This window comes from Leptomonas pyrrhocoris (assembly GCF_001293395.1).
Source record: "Leptomonas pyrrhocoris isolate H10 chromosome Unknown, whole genome shotgun sequence".
NCBI lineage: Eukaryota > Euglenozoa > Kinetoplastea > Trypanosomatida > Trypanosomatidae > Leptomonas > Leptomonas pyrrhocoris.
The window spans coordinates 230292-251366 of record NW_015438361.1 but is presented as its reverse complement, the minus strand read 5'-3'; the positions used below and the strand labels follow the sequence as shown (position 1 = coordinate 251366).

The window sequence follows — 21075 nt, the reverse complement described above, 5'->3', positions numbered from 1 at the left end:
AGGTGCGGCGAAACATAAATACATATATGTATGAAGAGTAGAGGGGGGCGCCTGTATATCTAGAGTGCGAGCCGTACATGCAAGCGAAATCATCGACACGCGTCGTCCATTTCATGCGCATGCGTGTGGGCGCGGAGTGGCAGAAGGCAAAAAAAGTTTTGTGAAGAAACAAAAAAAGAAAAGAAAGAAAAGAAAGAAAACAGGCGAAATGTCACGTATAATCGACGTAACACCTTCCAATCCTATCCGCTTCAGGTCCAACTCAAGAAAAGGCTGACTCCTTCTTCCCGTACCACAACTGTCCTGTGACTGAAAAAAAGAGGAGGTCCTTGTACTCGCGCCGTTACGGCGAAAACTAAACGATGATGGAAAGACAAGTTCAACGTATTTGAAGCGTCTTTGCTCTCCGAATTTGTTCGTTCAGCAACAATAAAAAAAATAAGGAAGAAAAGAAAACCGCTGAAGTCAAAGGACAGGAAAATGAACTTCAACCTGAAGAAAAGAGCACCGCTGCGTGCAAATTGGAAACCATCAAAAACCGGGGGAAACAAAGGCTGACGGACGGCAAAGGACCATGAAAACTCTCCGCGAACGCGCTTGCAGCAAAAGAAAAAAAAGAGCAACAAGAAGAGAGTTCCTGCCTGAAAGAGAAATGACAGAAAACCAAAAATAAAGCTACGAGTCAGTGATGAGAAGAGAGCAAAACACATACATACAAAATAGGGTATCCCAGTCAAACATACCCCTACACAACAGCCTGTCGAAAGAGAAAACTAGTTCAAAAAAAAATGTGTCGCTTGTACCCACTCATCAAATGTTTAGCTCTTTACAAAGGCTGTTAGGGAAACATGTTGCCTTCCCCCGCAACGTTAGGGCTGCCCGTCGGCATCGACGGAGTGTAGCGCGAAGTCGGGCTCGTCGTCGGTGTGGTGCCCATCCGGTTGGCGCCGCCGTTAGGGCCGTGGTGGTTGTTCACCCCGGCAAAGATCACCTCGACGCCGGGCCGCTGCCGCAGCGTCGCGACGCCGTTCGCATTGGGGTCCTCGTGCTGCATGGAGAGGCCCATCACCACTTTGCTAAGCGAGGGCAGCCTCGCCAGACACTCCACGTTCGTCACGCCGGCGCACTCCTCGATGTGGATGATGGACAGGGCTGGGCAGTCGGCGATGCGGACGAGCTCCTCATTTGTGATGCCGGTGTGCGTCAGCCGCATTGTCTTGAGACGCTTCAGGGAGGTGATGTACGAGCCCAGATTCACGAGAGACTCACACCCCTCCACGTCCAGCATCTCGAGGCACTCAAACGTCGTCGCGGCGGCCGGCGTGCCGAACATCCACTCCAGGTCACCGAGCTGCGTGTTGTCCTTGCAATTGAAGTTCTTGAGCGCCACGACCGGCGGCAGGTGGTCGAGCTGCAGCTGGCGGAAGCGAATGCCGTCCACGTTGAGGGTCAACAGATTCTGACCGATGCCCTCCAGCGCAGCGCCGATCGTCGCCGGATCGATGTGCTCGGAGTAGCGGCAGTACAGCAGTTTCAGCTCCGACAAGTGCTTCACGCTGGACAGGTCGGTGAGTTGGACGCAGCTGTTGATCGCGAGGCGACTCAGCTGTCCGCAACCGTGCGAGATGGCCTCGAGGGACGAGTTATTGATGTTGGTGCCCGACAGGTTCAGGTCGAACATGAAAGACAGCTGCCCCAGCGGCCTCGCATCCGTTACGCGGTCGCACCCGCACAGGTTCAGGCGGCTGAGGCGTGTGTTGTGGGTGGCGATCATCCGCACGGCGTTGTCGTCTACGCAGTGCGAGCAGCCCTGCAGGTTCAACAACCACAGGTTCTGCAGCCGCGAAATGGCTGTCAGGTTGGTGATTCCCTTGCAGCTCTTCATGCACAGCACACGGATTTTCTTCTGCTGGCATGCCTGCTCGAGCGTCTCGGTGGTGCTCTGCAGCGGATCCAAGGTGACGGTGCAGCTGCGCTGCAGGCTGTTCATGTTCGCGTTCATGCCGTCCGACCCACCGCCGTTTGTCATGTTCGCTTCCGCAAAGCCAAACGCCTTGTTCAGCAGCGCGTTGCTCATCTTCGTTGGCGACGACGCCGGCGGCGCCGGCATCACGGGCGAAGTGAACGGCATCTCCGGCTGACCCGGCATGAAAGGCATGCCCGAGCTCGGCACACTGGGCGAGCTGAGGTGTGGCATCATGCCCGAGAAAGCCGGCGCGCCACTGGTCGGCGAGCCCATCAAGTTGCCGTGCATCATCGCCATGGCAGCCATGGCAGCCGCCTCCTCATTCGCTTTGTTTGCTGCTGCGGCCGCAGCAGCCGCGTTGCCGCTCGTGAGAACGCCCATGCGCTGCAGCTCCGCCTCCAGCTGCCGCGACATGTTCCCCTTCTCCGGCCCAGCATTCACCACGTTGCCCTGCGGGTAGAAATAAACGTTGCTTGGCAGCGTGGGCGGCATGCCGGCCGTCGGCGAGGCCGTCGCGGCGGTGGCGGAGGCGGGTGCCATGCCGTAGGGCATTTTTGGGTAGGGCTGGAAGGAGCGCGAGGCAGCAACGGCCTGTGCAGACAGCATCGCCACCTGCTGCTCCAGCGTCTCCACTCGCATCTGCAGCATGTGCATTTGGCTCTGCATCGCCTCAAAGACGCTGCGGTTTATCTGCATCGGCTGCTGCTGCTCACCAAAGTTTTCGCGGACACCGAGAGAGTCAGACATTGTCCTTTGCCTTATCAATGTATGTATTCGTTTGTCGTACTGATCGATTGCCTCCGCTTTCTTTTCTTTCTTGGAGAGAAAACAAAAATGTGTACTTCAAAATAAAAAGGGCGTTTTGTTTATTCGATTGCGTTGGAGAACACTAAACGCTGCCCAAATCCTTCGTTTGTCGGCGGAGTTTCAGAGAAACGTGTGAGGAGCAGAGAAAAAAAATCCTGCAGGTTGCAGTGAACGGGAAAGAATGGAGAAAAAAGCTTTCTTTCTAAATGTCTCTGTCCCAGAAAAAAAAGAAATTTGCCTCAGATGTGTGTGTGTGTCTTGAATGATGAGGTCCGAAATAATCAAGAAAAAGACCTGCTAGAAGGAAAAACGCAGATATGTAGTTCAGCAAAGCCACAGAACTTGCGCCTACAGCTAGCTTCGGCCTCTTGATCCTTCAGAACAAGAAACACACAGTGCTCACGTAAGCAAATTGAATAGTATGTCTTTAACAGTTTAACTCAACAAGAACAAAAGCGCAGGTGCACACTACAAATCTGATAATCGTGGGTGCGCTGCTTTGGTTTTTTCTTCCCTTTTTCTACTACTCTTGTGTTGCTCTTTCTCTCTCCTTCTATCGTTTCGCTGCCTTCGGCCCCGTTTAATTAGTGTTGCAGCTTTATTTCCTCGGGGTTTTTGTTTTTCCTCGTTGAGTTGGACGTTTTTGTGCTTGTTTTGGTCGTTCCCTTAAAAAAATAATAATATGAGGGAGGAGGGGGCGGTCAACAAAGAAAAGCGCTGGAAGAGGAACTCGGAGAGGGAAAACGGGGAGCGAATTTCGAAGAAAGCAACAACCCGGCAACAACAGTGGGGAGTGGAAGAAACAGAGAGAAGGTGACGACAAACACAACGGCAGAAAGAATCACAGTTGCGTGTTGTGTGTGTGTGTGTGTGTGTGGCAGTAAAGACGAGCAGCTGCGGTGTAACTGCGGCAATTGGCTGATGTATATTCCTTGAGCTTCTCTTGTATTATATAAATATATATAATACTTGCTTACTTATTAAGTGATCAAGCGAGGAGAAGGGGGGTCTTTCTTTTGAAGACGTCCGATCACAGGGAAAGGAAAAGACGGGAAAAGCAAAAAAAGCAAAGGAAAAATATTATAGCGCCAACACCTGCCAATTGAATACAGAAGGAAGCGCACGTTTACGTCGTGTTTCAGCGAGACTAAAGCGAAGGTGTTAGTTACTGTTTTACCTTTTTGTAGTTTGATTACGGTGAAATATATGGTTATTCGTGGATGTAGAAGAGTAATAGATGCTTATGTCAACGGTAGCAACAATAGGGATGACGAATTCAAAAAAGATATGGCGAGTGAATATATATGCGTATATGTGTTTCATTGACATGACGGACAGACATTGCAAAAGGAGGTGCGAAGAGAGAGAGGAGACGCGAAAGTAATTGCATGATGTGCATTATGAGCAATACAAAGCAAACAAAACCGGTGATGCTAACGAATTCTCTCTCCGTTTTTTCTTTGGTGGCGATCCAAAGATAATCGCTGCAATGCAAAACGATCAGGCGCCCCAGAAGATGAAGCTGATAGTGCACCCCCCGCCTCTTCCCTCCCGGAATCAAACGACAATGAATTCGATCTTCATCGTTGCAGTACACAATTAGTTTTCCTTTATTCAAACGATGCACAAGATGGATACACAGCAGCAGCATGCCTCACCGCTCTTTCCGCCAGCGTTTTGCCCTGTGCAGTTTGCCGGTAGAACCGACGTCCCGCAATCGGAAGAGGCAAATAAGACCAAAGTGTAACAGTTTTTTTTTTAAGGCAACGAAAAACATATATATACTCCTACAGCTGAGACGCACGCACGCACACCCGCCAGAAATTCGATAGAAGGGTATAAATCGGAAAATACCAGAAACTCGAATTGAGTGCTGAAAGGGAAAACGAAGAGGGAGGAGCCACCCGAAAACCGGCAACAACAAAGAAGCGCAATTGAAAGAGAGCACGTAAAGAAGCCCCTTAAGGTTCTCCTGCTGACTTTTTTTTATGTTTGCAATGGAGCGCTAATAGTCGCGCAACTTCGTTCATTAACAAATGCGGTGGGATCACGCTGGCCCGAAGAGAGATGTGATTGGAATGCAGCCACGCGCAAAAACCGTCGGTTGGCAATGAACAAAACAATAAATACAGTTTCGTTTACAAATGTATGTGCGCATTGCTGTACAAGCACCTTGCTACAATAACAGTAAAAAGGAGGAAGAAAGAAGAACACACCGTAAAGCAAGAAACAACTAAAAGACATTTCTCCGCAGCTGGCACATCGGTGCCTTTTACGTGTAGAACGCTACCGTAGATCGTCCTCGTCGGTCTCCGAGAGGTGCGTCTGTCCTGCTGGCGGAGAGGCTGCGGCGCCACCGGCGACTGCGGGTGTCGGCGAGGTCGCGCCCGCTACTGCCTTCGGACGAGCCTTCGCCCCCATCGTTAACTTCTTCGCGATTCTCGAGACGTCCGCCGCCAAGAAGTTGAAGCACGAATGCGTCTTGAGCACCTCCTGGAGCGCCTCCTCGTCGCGGTCCGCGTAAGCCGCCAACAGCGCCACGGCCGTCTGCTCTTCTGGCGAGCCGCAGAAGCCAAAGACAGCACCGAGACGGCCCATCTCGATGTTCGCCCATGTGTACCCATCGTCCACCGACGTGCTGAGGCACAGCACGACAATTTCCAGCCCCGCCTTGGCCGCGTTTGTCGGCTGGTTCAGGATGCGAAACAAGTTCCTGCTGTCATCGTAGGTGCCGTCGGCGGAGCTGGTGCTGACGACACCGATCATGTTCTTCTCCACCTGCACCGCGCCTTCCACGTTACCGGCGCGGAGGTGGAAGAGGATGTACCCGCGGTAGATGTCTGGCAGCTCAAACGGCTTCGACTCCGTGGCCTCCCAGTTGCGCTGCATCAACGCAATCACCTCGGGCACAACACGCTTGTATTCATCTTGCAGAAAACTGATGTTCGCGGCGTTCGCGCTCTTGTTCACGATGGGGTCGGGCTTCAACGGCTGACGCTGCCCTGCCGCAAGCGAGCGCAAAATTAAATCCACGGCTTTCTTCAGCGCGCTCGCTTGCTTCGCCCCATTCGTTGCTACGCCGTACAGCTTTGACGCCTCTTCGTAGGCTTTTATTCCTTCCTTAAACATGGGCAGGTCGAAAGACTGAGTGGTGGCGGTGGAGGTGGTGCCCGAGTACACGGCGTTGAGGGACTCCGCCATGTACTGCGCAACAAAGTCGCCCAGTCGCTCCATCGCATTGGCCGCGTTGAAGTCGTTGTGGGCCTTCGAGCTGGCGTGTGAGGCACGCGTCCACGCGTCGAGCGCCTTGGGGTAGTTGTTCAAATTCGTGTAGATGCGGGCCGCCTTCTCGAAATCTTCGGCAGCGCCATCGTAGTTGGCCTTGAAGTGGAACAGCGACTTCTCAAGGTGCTTCTTGCCGCTTTTCATGTAGCCGTCCGCCTCTGCTTCCTTGCCACTTTGCGACTGCATTTTCTCTTTTTTGAAGTGAAGAAAGGGAGGGGGTGGGGGAGATCTCGAGTTGAACCTCTTGAAGAAGCTAAAGGAAGAGCGACAGGTGATGTATGGAAGAGGTGGCGTTTGTCTTCTTTTTACATATGATGATGCTAAAGGAAGATCTTAAAAAGAAACGAATAATAGGAACAACAGTTGCTCAGTCTGGCGCTGCAAAGGCAGTAAAGCCTTTCTTGGCATGAGATGCACCACAATGGAAAGTGCGAATACAAAAAAAGAGCCAACAAAGCAGGAGAGACGCATGCGATGGGGAGGCAGAATTTATAGGAAAAAAAGAAAAGAGATAGGTATTTGAGTAGCATACAAGGAACCAGGGCTACTGAGGTGTCAAGCTCATGCACGCACGGGGAAAAACATGAGTTCGTCTACTTCTGGGGTTCCGCCGCACGCAGAGATGAGCAATACCTTTTTTTGGGGGGGAGGCATTTAGCTCCTCAAATACAGTAGGTGAGTCCGTCGACACTCATGCAAGTCACAATCACTTTCGCAGCACCTTTGCAGGTAATAAAAATAAAACCCGAATGTCCCACGACCGGAAATGCCGGGATCAACGCTGGAGAGACTTCACGGCATGAGTTCAACTCACAGAGTCACAAAAAGAACACACAAGAACAGAGAACAGAGAAAGTTCAACTTGTGGTTACACGGCAGCTTTGGAAATACGTTGTGGGTATGCTAAACGGGTAAGAAGGAAAAAAAAAACCCGTTAGGCAGGTGAGGTCTTCTACAGACACCGTGGAAAAGCAAAAAGCCGCAAAAAGGAGAGGACGAAGGCAACGTTAAAAAACATTTAAAAGCACCAACAAAACACCAACAAAACCGAGCGCACACAATTGACAGGAAATATGAATTTTGATGGAAAAAGACAAACTACACGTCTTGAGATTACTGTACGCAACAGGCTCGTCCATGCCAGAGTTGCAGCGAGCCACAAAACTAATTTTTGACGGTTGTACGCTGAACGCAAACACAACTCCATTCGTTGTCGTTTTCATTTCTAAGACAGGAAACGAGTGAGGAAGTACAACACGATAAAATCACTCAGCAAGGCAACAAAAAAATGTACGAAAAAGGGGAGAAAAAACACGATTTCGTTTCTTTCCCCCGTCGAAACCCACCCCGTGACGTGCATTTCGCTCCAAAACAGACTTCGACGAACCTGGAGATAAGCAGGCGTACATTGAAAACAATAAATCTGCTGCTCTATTCGAGTCAAGCTTCGCAGGCGTTTCCGACGATTATGAAGTACATGCAGCCAAAAAGTAAACAGAAATGGTTTGAGTAGAGGTACCATTATATTTCTTTCTTTCTTTTTTAATATCATTATGAGAGGGTGTGTGTGTGTGCTCACAACAACAACGTCCAGCAACCTTTTAAAACTGGTGGTAGACGCGAGAAAATCACCCCCGAGCACATTTAAATCTTTTGTGGTTGTCGAACAGCCCAACTTCTGTTCTCTTTTTTGACTGTGTGAGTATCGTAGAAGTACAGAGTTGTGTTACGCAGAGAAAACAAAAATGATGATGATAATAATACGAAAAAACTATTTGGAAGTGAGAGTGCGCTTCGCCGAGGGAGTGCGGGCGTTGCAAGCTGCGGCTCCTGGGTATATATGTTGCCTTCTTTTTCTTGTCTCCTGCCTCTTCCTTTCTGTCCCTTCATGTCAATCGCCGGTTTCCCGTAGCAAGAGGGTACAGCTGTCCGCGCCAGACAACGACAGGAAACTGAGATGGCGATCTACAAAGAGGGGAAGAGAGAGAAGGAAATAGGAGAGAAAGCAGCGGTGAGTCACGTCAATTATGAAAAAAATCTCGGGTACAGAAAAAACAACCACCAAAAGAATTGAATTATCAGCGACGGGAGGAATACTAGAAGCCGCCTTTCCGTCTCTGTCGGAACACACGATCTACACAACGGTATACTTCACCTAATTTTGTTGTCAACAGTGCACTACGCCGGCTGAGGCGACAGTATTGTTGGTGGCGCCGGTCGCGACGGCGGCGGGGTAGCCTCACCGTCCTTCACCGCTGCTTTGTTGTCCGCCGCAGAAGTGAGCGGCTCAGCCGGAGGCGATGGCAGCGGAGGCGGTACCCGACGCGGGGGTTCGAGACCGTCGACACCGCCATCGAATCCGTCTTGCGGAGTCGCAGGCGCTGCCTCTGGTGCCTGCATCATGGAAACGGCGTGCTGGGTGGGAGCACGCGCCCTATCAGACTCGCGAGAAGGTGAGGCTAGCGTGATATCGGGCAGCATCGCCTTTACGACGGGCTGCGGTGTATTGTCGCTATCCTTGTCCTCTTCGTGTTTCGCGCTTCGGGGGGCATCTTCCGCATACGAACCCTCGCCAGCAGCTGCGCGTGCCTTGCTGGGCATATCGATAGAGCCGTTGCTATCTTGCACATCGGCGGCTTCCTTGGCGTTCTCAGCGTTATCCTCTTCCGCCAACTCGCGCTCAATCTCGCTCGTATCCGTGAAGGAGATCGCCTTGTTGTCGAGGTCGTCCTTGTCACCTGTGAAGGCCACCTTCTCTGGCGCTTCGTCGTCGTTGCCCTCCGAGCCGCCGTCGGAGACCACCATCTCCTGAGCCAGCCGAGCCGCCACTGCACTGCCGTTCGCACACTCCGTGAACCACAAGACGTCCGCGTCGCGGTATAACGCGCGGTGGAGCTGGGGTTGGCGCTGCCCGAGAAGCGGCGCGGCTTCCCAGCGAAGTGGCGATGCGCCTTCGCTGTTGCTAGACGCCGCGGCGGCGGTGATGCCATCTGCAGGCCCGGCCGGCTTGGAGAGGGCCTCGATGGTGCAGCAAACCAGAACGAGTGGGGCGCTACCCCCCGGGTGCGCCGTTGCCGCTTCCCTCGCCTGGTCGGCGGTGGCGAACCCAATGCAGCCGTCAACCCGGTCCACGGCGTTGCCGTGGAACTCGCCCGTCTCGCGCAGCTCCTCCCACTCCTCATGGAGAAGAATCTTAAAGACGCGACCGTGCCTCGACGCGGCGTTCACATTCGCGGAGTCATCGGCCGGAGCGGGGAACGCCATCACGGTGCCTGGCTCTGCCAGCGGCTTCTTCCTCACTTCCTCTGCCGCAACGACCGCCGCCCCGTTCTCGGAGTCGTCGGCTGCATACTTGGCGGCTCCGGTGGCTGCTGCGGAGCCACCCGCAGCGGAGGTGCCCTTTTTACCTTCCTCCATGCTAATTTCAAGAGGGGCATCGTCCTTCGCGTCCGTCGTCAGCGCCGTGGGGTAACGCTGCTTCTCCTCCTGCTGGCGACGCAGAATATCAGCGAGTGGGTTTGGCTCCTCCGCTGCCGCCGCCCCCTCCGTGTCCTCTGCGTCCCTCGCATTTCCTTCATCCTGCTCCGGCTCTTCTCTTGGTGTTTCCTGCACGCTAGGAGCGGACAGCACGGACAGCGGAGGCGGCGGTGGCGGCACCCGCTGCAACACGCGCGCGTCGTCGGCAGGCAGGGCCTTGCCAGTCGCAACCACAGACTCACGAGCGGGTGAAGGAGGCACCTCCTCCACTCGCGCCGTGCTCGGCCCACGCGTGCCATCGTCCGTGTCGTCGCCGTTGCTGCGCGGCGTGAACTGCGGCGGCTTCGCCCGCTCCGGCGTAATGGCAATCGGTGACGCCTTCTGCGTAGCCGGCGGTGGCGGGAGACCGAAGTGTGCCTCCGCTTTCGACGACGGTGGCGCTACTGGTGCGCCTTCTTTCTCAGCATTCGCGGCGGGTACTGGGGATGGAGGAGGGAGCGGGGGAGCCGCAGGGAGCAGGTCTTTTGGCGCTGCCTCCGCAGGCACCGCGGGCTGCTTCTCCTCTGCCTTGTTTGCGGTCGGCTCAGAGGTTTTCGTGGCCTGTACCGGTGGGCCAGCAGGTACGACTTTCTTGCTCGTCGATGCTGCTGGTGGAACCTTCTTGCCATCTGCTTTAGCCGGCGGGTGCGCCTGGGCGGGGCGAAGGGTCGCCTTGGCCTTGTCACGCGCCGGTGAAGCTCCTGGGGCGGGTGGAGCTCCGCTGGCCGTGCCCTGAGCGCTGCAGCAACCTCCCATTTACGACACAAAAGAAATGTATTAGTATAATCGCTACGACAACAACAACAAGAGAAGGGAAAGAGCAAAAAGCTAAAGTAGGTACGGCACAGTTTTGCTGTCGATGACCGACGGGTTTCGGCCTACCACAGAACCGTTCTCAAATAACTGTCAATGAAAAAGTCGGAACAGCAGTACAGGCGACAGCAAGACAACAAGAATATATATGAAAGAGAGAGCAGACGTTTGTTATGACTACAGAAACCAAAAGGTCGCGCAAGTACCTCTCCCGGTACGGCATCGACCGGCGAGTGAGTCGTGCGACTGTGGGGAACACACATGCATACGAGACATTGTAATGCAATCAGAACCGCTTTGCATACCTCACTTCTACCTAGGAAAACATCCGACGAGGACGCCGTTCAAGGGGAGGAGGGACAAATAGGCGATACAACGATAGGGAGTATGTCACGTAAAGTTTTTTATCGCGTCTTCACATATATATATTTTTTTGGCTTTCATGGAGTCATTCTAACGGTGGGCAAAGTTTCGTTTTTTAGCAGAAAAATGAGAGTTCTAAGTGCAACAGATGTCGTTCAACACTCTTGCCAACACATCACATCAGCAAACAGCAGCATTCTCAGAAGAGAGACAGGCGATCACGACGATGCAGGGAGCAGCACGCCTTTCCCGTCCCCGGTTCCGCCTCCCCTATCCGTGTCGGACGATGACGATGACGAGAAGGAGTGCAAACTGCGCGACAAGCTCGAAGACGGTGACCTATCCTGATCGAGCGCCGCCACCCGTGAAGCAGGGGTGATGGGCGGACGCTGCATCGTCGGCATCATGCGGCGGCGGTCGCCAATAGAGGCTCCACTCAAGTTCGACGCATCGTCGGATACCGTCACCTCCTCGTGACGGCCTTTTGCGCAGGCGGCGCCGTCGCCTGACTCCACTGAGTTGGACGTACGCGGCGGGGAAGGAGAGAGGAGGCGCAGCGATTTGTGAGCTGGTGGTTTCTCGCCGGCGTGCTCGGCATCGCTGCACAGGGAGTCCCTGTCAATCGGCATCGGCTCCGGTATGAGCAACTCCATCTGCCGCCTCCACCTCACTACCAGAGAAGCTGTCTGCATTGAAGTACTCGTCGCGTTCTGCGTTGTCGCCGTCCGCTGTGGGAGCAGAAGGAAGCGTAGTTGCGGCATCGGCGGCGCGGACGGGCTCGTGCAGCAGACCTTTTGGATCCGTCTCGTCGAAGAATGCAACCGTGATGCTGCGCTGCCGAAGGCGAGCTTCACCCTGCCCCGTCGCCGGCATCTGCGGTAGAGGCGAGCCAGGACCGTCGTCGCGGTTAACGGGATTGCCTCTCAATTTACCGGCGCTACGCTCCCCCGCGTGTGCGCCACGTGCCGACGGAAAGGCAGATCCCTGGACAGTAGCGGTGGACGTCGCTGAATGTTCCCTTGGTGTCCTACTCTCGACGTTGGGCTCTGAAAACGTTTGAGACGATGCGCACGAGTCCGTTGCCGCCGTGCTGGGCGACACCGGTGACGTGGGCAGGGGAGGGAGAAGCGTCAATTGGTCCTGTGAGGCCTGTGTAGGACGCACCTCCGTAGAGGCCTCAGAATGCTGCTTCGTCACTACGTCCTTGGGCAGTACCAACTTCGGAGTTTCTGGGACTCGTTGCGTCGCTGCTTGGGGGTTCCACATCGCTGCTGGCGCAGATGCCGGTAGAAGCGGAGGCGGAGTCGATGCGTTTGTATAGGCAGCACTCACAGACACAGGTGTGCGGTCCGACTCCGCCGGCTGCGACTTACTCCTGCCGCTGCTGTAGCTTCGACTCTCGTGACTACTGCCGCTGCTGCTGACGTCACGTACCTCCGCATCGGACACGTTCACAGCACGCACCTCGAAGCGCTGCGAGTGCGTGCTGCCCGCCCGCTGTGTGTCGGCGTGCGGGTCGAGCATGTGCATGTGTCGCCTGTCGACGGACGCGGGTATCGATTTCGTCCCTGTGGTTCGGAGTTCCGCCTTCTGTACGGAGGAACGCGGCAGCAGTGAAGACCGCACGGGTGCCGCGGGGATCGGCGGCTGCGGTGGCTGCCTCTCCTCCGCTTCCTCTTCCTTCGCCTGCGACTCAGAGGGCGACGGAACCGCAAAGCGACCTCTCGCTGCATCGTCGGCGGGGAAGGACGTGGTGGAGGCCAGCGCAAAAGGTGCGCAGTCGGGCGAGCGAACGTCTTTCTGGTCCGACAGCGCCCATGAAGCCGCGGAGTCGGACCGCAACGACTTGCCCAAACGCACGAGCGGCACCACGTCCTGCCCATTCCCATCACTCCGCAGTGAGGCGCTAAAATTGCTGTAGGCGTTGTCGTGCGTGCGGAACCGGCTGTGCGCTGGGGTGTGCTGGCTGTCGTGCGGGTCACCGGCGCCGGCGGAGCCTGGGCCTGAGCCCTGCCGATGCACCTGTGGAAAGACACGCACCGACGACGGGTACGCGCTGTCTGCATCGGGTCCGTCGCGGTAGCTGGTCAAGGAAGAGGCCATGATACTGCCGCTCTGTTGTTTCCGCTGCTGCTGGTGATGATGATGCGAGGTGGGCGATGGCGACCGCCCTCCGACCGAGGCGGAGCCCCGCGAGGGGGAGTCGTACACCACGCGCTTCGTCACCGTGCCCATGCCATCTTCCTGCAACACAATCATCGTCTCCACCGCGGACGTCTCTTCGACGTCGTGCAGCGTGGCGTCTACCTCAGGGTCGGCGTACTCGGACTGAAAAATCGGCCGACTCAACGTCGGAGGCGGCAGTGCGGGTGCGGCCGGCTGAGTTGCCAACGTGCCCGCCTTGTCGTACATCGCACTAGACTGTGCTAGCGGCAGGGGGAAGGGGCTGCGCGAGGAGGAGCGGTTGGAGGGCGTAAACACGCGTGACCCACCGCCGCCTGCGGGACCGGCAGCCGACGTAGCCAAGAAGGTGGACCGCGAGATAGGCGGGGTCGCGATGCGGCGGCGCAGCTGCTGTCGTGTGGCCTCCAAGGAGCTGCAGTAGGCTCGCAGGCGGCGCACCGTGCTGCGGTTGTACGCGGCGGACGTGTGTAACTCAATGATAGACGTGCGCTCCGCTGACGGAGTGGTCGCCTCACCACCGACGTTTGACTCGAAAAGCGTTTCGCCGTCACTGTCGTCTTCGCCTGGCGAGACGATGCTGGCGGTTTGCACTTGCTTGTTGCAGGTGGGAGGAAGTCCAAGGGAAGGGTTCGAAGTGAGAGAATTCCCCGGCGAAGCAGCCAAGCGCTCCGTCGTGCTTGGCGTTTGGTGCGACTGGTGACGGAGGTGGTGGACGAAAGAACTGCTTTGGCCGCCCTGCGCCTGCTGTGTCTCGAGAACAGAGATGCCCACCGGCAACATGTGCGACGTCATCGAGCCGGTCGAGCGTCGACTCTCCACACTGTGCTGGCTGCGCATGGTGGACGCGAGTGGCGTGGCGGCGAGAGCGTCGACAGGATTGTCGGTGGCCTCGCGAAGGCGGACGCTGCATAGCGGCGGGGTGCGGAGAGACAAAAGTGAAGGTTGCGATGCAGTGCGATCAGGGACGTGCTGTGTGCCTTGCGATGCCTTGTTTGACTGCTGTGAAAGCGAGCGCTGTGACAATGCGACTACTGTGCCGATGTCGCGAGACACACGCGGATGCTGCACCGCCGCCTCTACACGCCGCACCACTTCCGCATCGGCATGACGATTCCGATGCGGCGAGGTACTGGAGCGCGGGCTGTCGCTCAAACGCAGCGATTTATGCTGTTGCATCATCACGGTTGCTGACGCGCGTGCCAACTTCTCACTGCGCGTGTCGGGCGCCGCGGTGTCCTCGTCCCTCGCTGCGGTGGACACCGAGACACTGCGATGGGTTGCAAGACGCGCTGCACATGCGTTATCATCGATCTCCTGTCGTTCTACACCGTTGTTGTGGCTGCAGGGGGACCCCACCGGCGTTGAGGCGGCAGAGGAGGAGGACAGCGAAGGCGTCGATGACGCAGAGGCAACGGAAGAGTTTGATCGGCCCACCGCGATGGTGCGGCGCTGGCGCTGTATGAGAATGCGGGGCTGCTGCCGCCGTGGCAGCTCCTGTATCGCTTGGGTGGTGGCCACAGTTGCTGTACGATGCGTAGTCCGCGCGTGTGATGTCCCAACAGAAGCAGATGAACGCAGCGTTTTCCGAGGTGCAACGGCCAAACGCGACGGCAGCAGCGACACTTTCATCGTCTCGGCGGAAGCCCCTGAAAGGGTAACAGTGCGATGTGGATTCCAGCTGTGCGTCTGCCTCCACAACTCCGTGTTGTCCTTCTCCAAGCGCCGCGCCTTCTGCAGCAGGTAGTCAATCGTGTGTCGCAGCACCAAAGGGTCTCCGCCTTCCATGACTGCTTCCGCAAACGGCGCCTTCGCAACGAGCGACGGAGGCCACTCTGTTGTTTGGTGCGGCTCGTGTACGGCAGGACTCGTCCCTCGACTCTCCACACCACCAGCCACAGAAGCTCGCGGTGACGGCTTAGAAGCCGGAGGAGACGCAGCTGCGGGGGCGTGCTTTTGATAGTGGAAGCCCTCCGCAGGGATGTGCGGTATCCCGATCGCCTTGGCCTGTAAGAAAGGCGCATTGGAAGCGCGCAGCGGCGTTGACGCGATTGTGCCGACGCTGCTGGTACGACTGCCAACCGCGCTGGCCGTTCCTGTTCTGTCCAAGACAGAGGCGAAAAGATTGCGCATGCGGGCTGAGGAAACGTCGGACGCAGACGAACGTGATGCCCTCTCAGCGACTGACTCTGTAAGGGGCGGGCGAGCTGAGTGAAGATCCACGTGCGACTTCTGGTCACTGCCGCCGGTTGTGTGGATCGCCGCAGGTCGAGTGAGGGCGGGCGACGGAGAAGCGTCGGGTGGCACGTCCTCCCTTCCGTAGAGCGTAGCGGCAGGAGCCTCGTCATTAGCTAAAGATAGGGCGGCATTTCTGGGTAAAGGGCGCGTTGGCGCAGACCTCGCTGCCTGCTGAGTGTGTTGTGCGGTTTGCCGTTGGAAACACGATCGCTGGGCGCCACTTAAATCGCCACCATCTGCAATCCGACTAAGCCTGCGCGAGCTGCTGGCGTCACCACTAGTGCTGCTACGACTGTGTGTTGCCGAACTGGGTCGAGACGACGTCGGCCCTAACGTTTCTGGAACTGGGATCGTCGCACGTTCCAGATTCGCCGTCGCTCTTGCTGGGGCCGAAGGCAACCCGTTGGTGCCCTCCAGCGGCGTCGAGATGGTTGGGGGTTCATGGGCGGCTGCGTGAACGGCAACCGGCTGCTGCACCACCACATAGCGCATCCCCCCTCGCTCGTTGAACGGCTGCAGAGGTCTATTCGCATCTTCCTTCGAGCTGCTTCGGGTTCTACGTAAGCTACCTCTGATAGCAGAAAAAGGTTTTTCCTCTTGTCCTCGTTCATGTTGCGGCATCACGCCACTGCTCTCTCGCAAACCGGCATCGCCACTTGCGTCGTAGTCGTTCACGACACTGGCGGACGATGATTTTCTTCGTGCTGCGGCGTAGGACTCCAGAGCCTGCGCGGCCGTAACACCTTGGGGCCACTTCTGCTCAGAGACAACGATAGGGTGCAGCAACGCCACGTTGTCCACAGGGGCTGTCCTCGACGAACCCGTTGTGCGAACAGCAGGCGCAACGTCCGTAGCAGCGCCTTGTGGTCCCTTTGGCGAATGTTGGCTTTGTTGTTGCTGCTGTCTTCGTGTTTTTGCTCCGAGTGGTGTAAAAGACGACGACGTGGGGTTCGTCAGTTGCAGCAGGAGTGCTGGGATGCTGTCGCGCATCGATGGCCCATCGTAAAAGGCCGTCGGTGGAGCCGACGTTCGCGTAGCGGACGCACTCGACGGCGTGGACTGAGCGCCGAGGGAGGACGTCGGTTCCGAATAGAATGGAATAGGAGAGCAGTCGATGTGAGAAGTGCTGACGTTGTGTCCAGTGGCCTCTCGGCTGCGCGAGCGTAGGTTGCTGCGCTTTGCCTCTCTTACATGGTGCGACGCATGAAGTGACGCCTCTGCAGCAGCGAGGGACGATAAGACGCGCGTAACGTCACTGTCGCTGTGAAACGGAGAGGCGCGATCGAACTTACCGGACGGCTCCGCCTCCTCTTCGCGTGACGCGTAAAACGACTGCAACGGACGGTGACGCCGCATCACCCTCCTCCTTCTTTTTCCGAGAGCGTCGACCTTTTTCTAAATCGGTCAGAGTTTAAAAGAGAAAAGAATGCATAGGAGGGCAATGATTGAGATCACTTGCTGCGCGCAGACGGACCACCGTGCGGGATATGCGTCGACAACCCAAAACAACGGTGTATACAATTTCGGTTCGTAGCCACCCCACCAGTTTTATTACTGGCGGTACCCGTGCAAACACCAAGAAAATCAGAAGTCTGCTACGAAGTCCGTTGAGGGCGTCTCTAAGGGACAAGAACGAACAGTTGTACTTCGAGAGGCGCCGCATGAAGAAGTGCAACTCCAAAGGAAAAACAAGGACGGAGGAGAAAAGAGAGAGAATTGATACGACAAGGCAGTGGCATTCATAGAAACCGACGTCACTCTCAGTCCCTCGCAGCTTCGGCAATCCGTTTTCTTCTCTTTTCATTAACTGTCGATATTCTGCATTTCAATAGAAAGCTAAGGTCACTATCCAAGATCGCATCCGCCTCGCTTTTCCTGGCAGTTCACTCATCGAACCGTTCAGATGAAGTAGCCCAGATGATTCACAGAAGTCCCATTCTTTTTGGATGTCTTTTGAGCCGATGCGTCGTGACCACAGGATGAACGGCGAGAACATCGCCCGTTGTGCTATTGGAACCGCTCATCCTTTTTCCCGTTGGTGTTCCCGGTTTCTCTTTCAAAGGAAGCCTTTGTACAACGCTTCGTAGTAACCGACCATTACGCCATGACAAGGAAGGCCGCGGCCCCACCGGCGGACACACACGTTGATCGACACGCTCGAGATGACGTTGCCGCGGAACACCTCTGTGTTGCTCAGCATGAAGAAGTCAAAGGCCATGCCCATCAACTCGAGCTCCGCAACCGGATAAAGCAGTTCGATCAGGCGCGCCGTTTCCCACGCCGCCGCTGCCTCCACGGCGGTTGCATTGGTTGGATCCGCCGTTGGTGTGGTAAGGCGCTCCCGTGCGCGTTGGTACGCCAAACTAAAATCTACGCTGGAGCGGCGATCGTAGAACGCAGTGAAAGACGGCCGCGTGCCGTCCGCGAGTAACTCGTCCGGTGCTGGGCTGTAGCGGTGTTGGAGCGCCACCTCCATCTCCTGCCCGATCGGTCCCGCCTGCCCATCGTGGGCGACATAGCTCGTGTAGTGCTGAGGCGCTACGTCGTTTCTCAATTCCCCTGCTCCTGATGCGGCGAGTGTGCGGTGGCCGGGTTCGCTTTCCTGCCCACTCAACCATTGTGAGTACTGGTAGAACAGGTGAACCACCGACCGCACATCCCACACGCAGTCGTTGGTGAGACGCGCCACCGTCGTGGTAAACGGTGCAGACCCCGCTGCAAGATCGAGTTGACCGGTGCCATCGAGAACATAAAGCCCTTCTGAAAGCGAGAGGATGGTTTGGCTCATCTGTGCCACTTCTCGTTGACAGGTGAGCTCGCGACGACGAACGTGCAAGCCAACTACGTTTTTAAATCGGTACGGCTGCAGGCAGTCATCAAAGGTGCGTTGCGGGTTTGCGTACGCGGGCCACTTGTATTGGGGCGCCCAGAGGCGATAGAACCGGCCCACTTCGGAGGTGATATACGGAGACGGGCGAAGCAAACCGAGCAGACGCGCCATCTCCACCAATCGAGGACGGACATGAAAGGCGGTGTAACTTGACAGCACCACCACGTCCGGTTCGTGATACGCCTGAAGATCCCCTCCCTCTCGCTGTCGTCTGCGGCCGCCGTACCTCTCCACAACGGCGCGCACGCCTGTCAAGTAGCTCTCCCAACACGTACTGTTCGCCTCCCTTTGCATGTTCAGACTCGCCGGCGTGAGAGGGGGGTGTGTCTCACGAAGAATAAGTTTCGCCTCTTTTTCGCCCCGACGGCGAAGAAAGGCCTGCTCGTTCAGTGCGTCGCGCACGCCACACGCAAACCACTCATCTGCGTCGTACAGCGGCGCTGAATCACTAGCGGCACCGGTAACCGCAGTGGGGGTGGCTGGCACCCGTAGCAGATGGCCCCACGTACGTCTTTCTCCCTCTTCCTTTGACATCTGCGCCAACCTTTGCTGCGCTGTGGCGTGGATCGCAATGTGCACCCGCTGCATCGTCATCATCGCGGGTTTTCCTGTGCGGGCATACACCTGCAGTAGAACGGGTCGCACCTCAGCGTACGTTACAAGGCAGTAGTGGCCCATCTCGCGCAGCGTGTGCCAGCCGTAGAAAATCCGAGTGTCCAGCTTCACAAATTCGGCGTAGGACGCGGGGACGAAGGGCGGTATGATGAAGGTGCGATTGAGCCGGGCGGCAAGCGCAACAGTGTTTAGAATCTCCTGCAGCTGATTGTGATGACGCCCATAACGGCCAAGCCGCACGGTCACAAAATGCAAGGGACAATGAAGATCCGGCGACGCGGCTGTCTGATCCCCCGACGCGGTGCTTCCAGAATTAAACTTGATAGTAATAACACGACCATTTTCCTGCACCGTGATCGCGGATGGCGGGGGTAGGTCCCCATCTACATCCGTGTCCTTCACCGCGGCCACGCCAAAGTAGAGAGGCTTGCTTCCGCTGCGGCTGTCATCGCCGTCGTCGCGCCGAGTTGTACGCTTCATCGGCCACGCGGTCAGTCGCGGCATCACAACCTCCACAGGTTGGGGCGTGCTGGCGTTGCGAGATGGCCGCAGTTGAGCCACAACGGCGCTGCAGTGCGTCGACGCGGTGACGGCGTCATCCAGTACGTGCAGGGCAACGCTTAGCTGAACGCACGAAGCATTGTGCACCGAAGTCTCGATGGCGCGCGGAGGCCGGAGCAAACCCAAATTGTACAGCTGTGCCACACAGTCACGGGCGTCGCAGAGGGGGGAAAGACAGTGTGGTCGCACCGCCGCCTCCCTGGCCCTCTCCTCCGCCGACTCAAGACACACCGTAAAGTGGCGCAACGTAGGCGGTGCATCTACCACCGGACCCACAGCATCCACGATCTTCGTATCAACAGCCGCATTCGCACTCGTACGGAAGAGAACGTGGCCCTCCGCGCACACGGCGCAAACACCGCCGCGGCGGGTGAGTTGCGGGCGCGTTGCTGCTGAGCTCACTTCATCTTCGAAAAACAGCGATTGCTGCAGCAACGAAAGCGCATCCGGCGTGCCGGTGAACGACTGCATCCAGTCAAACGTGAGCGCCGCCGCAAAAATAAGCAGCAGCTCGAACGCCAAGACAGCTGCAAACGTTATCGCGAGGCAACGCACACGACGTCGCACGCACCGACGGAAGAAGGCGGACGCGCGAATTTTGCGCCACCATCGCTCACGCCGAGTTGAGTGAAAACAGGACCTGTCAGCGTCTGGCGAAAAAGACAAGGGCGCTGTTCGCTGACACTCGGGGGCGCTCGCACCGACGCGGAGCAGCACCGCGGAATCTGTGGAAGGCATTCAGGTAAAAGAGAAACACATATATCGTCGAATGACGTCCGCAAGACCCAAAAGTGTCGTTAACAGAGCAGAAATAAAACAGCTGCGAGATGAAGCAAAAATAGTGTAGACGCAAAAGGGAAGTACTTCAACATAAATTATTATATATGTATGCCTATACGTTCAAGTGTACATGGGTGAAGGTCTCCGTGGCTGGCGGGCTAACAGCTAATGGACAGTGAAGGTCATTATAGAGCAGCGGGACGTTGCAGTGGCCACGGAGATAACGACAAAAAGGGTGACACAGGAGACGGAAACGAAAAGATCAAAAGGTTGCTTTATGAAGAGAAGGAATCAGTCGATGCCCGTCATGGGCTTACCAGCTCCACCACTCCCGTTCTTCATGCACGTCTGTCCAACAAACACACGGAGAACGTTACAAGTGTGTGGATCGGTAATCCGTAGACACGGGTTTTTGTAGCTTGGTTCATCCGCATACGTTACTGCGAGTCCCTCCGGCCGGGCACCAACCCCGACCTGTTCGCCGTGCCAATAAGCCCGCAACTCTGACCAATAGGTCGCAAGCGCCTGGCTTCCCCGCACAGTGGGTACGGGACCTTGACCCCACGGTGAGGTGGCCAGCAGCATCACGGTACGAATTGCACTGCGATTTAAAAGGAAGAGCAACACAAGAGAAAGCAATAAAAGGACAACAGGAGGACGCTGATCATTGGTGTGCTGTTTAAACTTGTCATCCACACTCGTCAGCGACGTCCTAGATCTCAGTAACATGCATATACTCTTTTCCTTTTCGCTCTTCGCCTTTCGACAAGAACTCTCCCTGTGTGCGCTGCTGGGGCACTTCTTAGATGCTCAGGCAAAGCCGTTGCTCTTATCCCACCATTATGGTTTACCAAACAATTAACAAACCGATAAAACATCAATGGAAAAAATGCCCCCTCTCGCCGTATCACATGCCACCTTGTCACCTTCTCATCAAATAACAATAACAGCAGCAAAAGAAGCGCTGCAGCACATGCAGCTGCCGCAGTCTAAGCAGGTGGAAAGTCGCATTTGTGAAGGAGAACTGTTACTTTTGCTTTGATCGTATCTCCTAAAAAGG

The 21075-nt window shown here is 56.2% G+C and overlaps 5 protein-coding genes across 8 annotated transcripts; all 5 read right to left on the bottom strand.

Annotated features, from left to right (window-relative positions):
• Positions 1-838: 838 nt before the first annotated feature.
• ABB37_03222 (putative leucine rich repeat protein) lies at positions 839-4015 on the bottom strand (the record flags this gene model as incomplete). Its single annotated transcript, XM_015800491.1, has 1 exon — positions 839-4015. Exon 1 carries the CDS (start codon positions 2711-2713, stop codon positions 839-841), a length of 1875 nt encoding a protein of 624 aa, XP_015660498.1. The 5' UTR covers positions 2714-4015.
• A 1044-nt stretch (positions 4016-5059) lies between these two features.
• ABB37_03221 (hypothetical protein) lies at positions 5060-6460 on the bottom strand (the record flags this gene model as incomplete). Of its 2 annotated transcripts, none has more annotated exons than XM_015800489.1 (1): positions 5060-6460. In XM_015800489.1, the coding sequence occupies exon 1, from the start codon at positions 6242-6244 to the stop codon at positions 5060-5062; it is 1185 nt and encodes a 394-aa protein (XP_015660496.1). In that variant the 5' UTR covers positions 6245-6460. The 2 variants fall into 2 exon arrangements, with proteins under 2 accessions (XP_015660496.1, XP_015660497.1); XM_015800490.1 differs by having other exon boundaries at positions 5060-6456.
• Positions 6461-8236: 1776 nt separating this feature from the next.
• ABB37_03220 (hypothetical protein) lies at positions 8237-10701 on the bottom strand (the record flags this gene model as incomplete). 3 transcript variants are annotated; one of them, XM_015800486.1, is made up of 1 exon in its annotated part: positions 8237-10701. In XM_015800486.1, the coding sequence occupies exon 1, from the start codon at positions 10328-10330 to the stop codon at positions 8237-8239; it is 2094 nt and encodes a 697-aa protein (XP_015660493.1). In that variant the 5' UTR covers positions 10331-10701. The 3 variants fall into 3 exon arrangements, with proteins under 3 accessions (XP_015660493.1, XP_015660494.1, XP_015660495.1); XM_015800487.1 differs by having other exon boundaries at positions 8237-10479; XM_015800488.1 differs by having other exon boundaries at positions 8237-10365.
• Positions 10702-11368: 667 nt separating this feature from the next.
• ABB37_03219 (hypothetical protein) lies at positions 11369-16816 on the bottom strand (the record flags this gene model as incomplete). The annotated part of the gene is made up of 1 exon (XM_015800485.1): positions 11369-16816. Exon 1 carries the CDS (start codon positions 16523-16525, stop codon positions 11369-11371), a length of 5157 nt encoding a protein of 1718 aa, XP_015660492.1. The 5' UTR covers positions 16526-16816.
• Positions 16817-17225: 409 nt separating this feature from the next.
• Positions 17226-20182, bottom strand: ABB37_03218 (phosphoglycan beta 12 arabinosyltransferase (SCA like); the record flags this gene model as incomplete). The annotated part of the gene is made up of 1 exon (XM_015800484.1): positions 17226-20182. The coding sequence occupies exon 1, from the start codon at positions 19704-19706 to the stop codon at positions 17226-17228; it is 2481 nt and encodes an 826-aa protein (XP_015660491.1). The 5' UTR covers positions 19707-20182.
• Between the last annotated feature and the right edge of the window lie 893 nt (positions 20183-21075).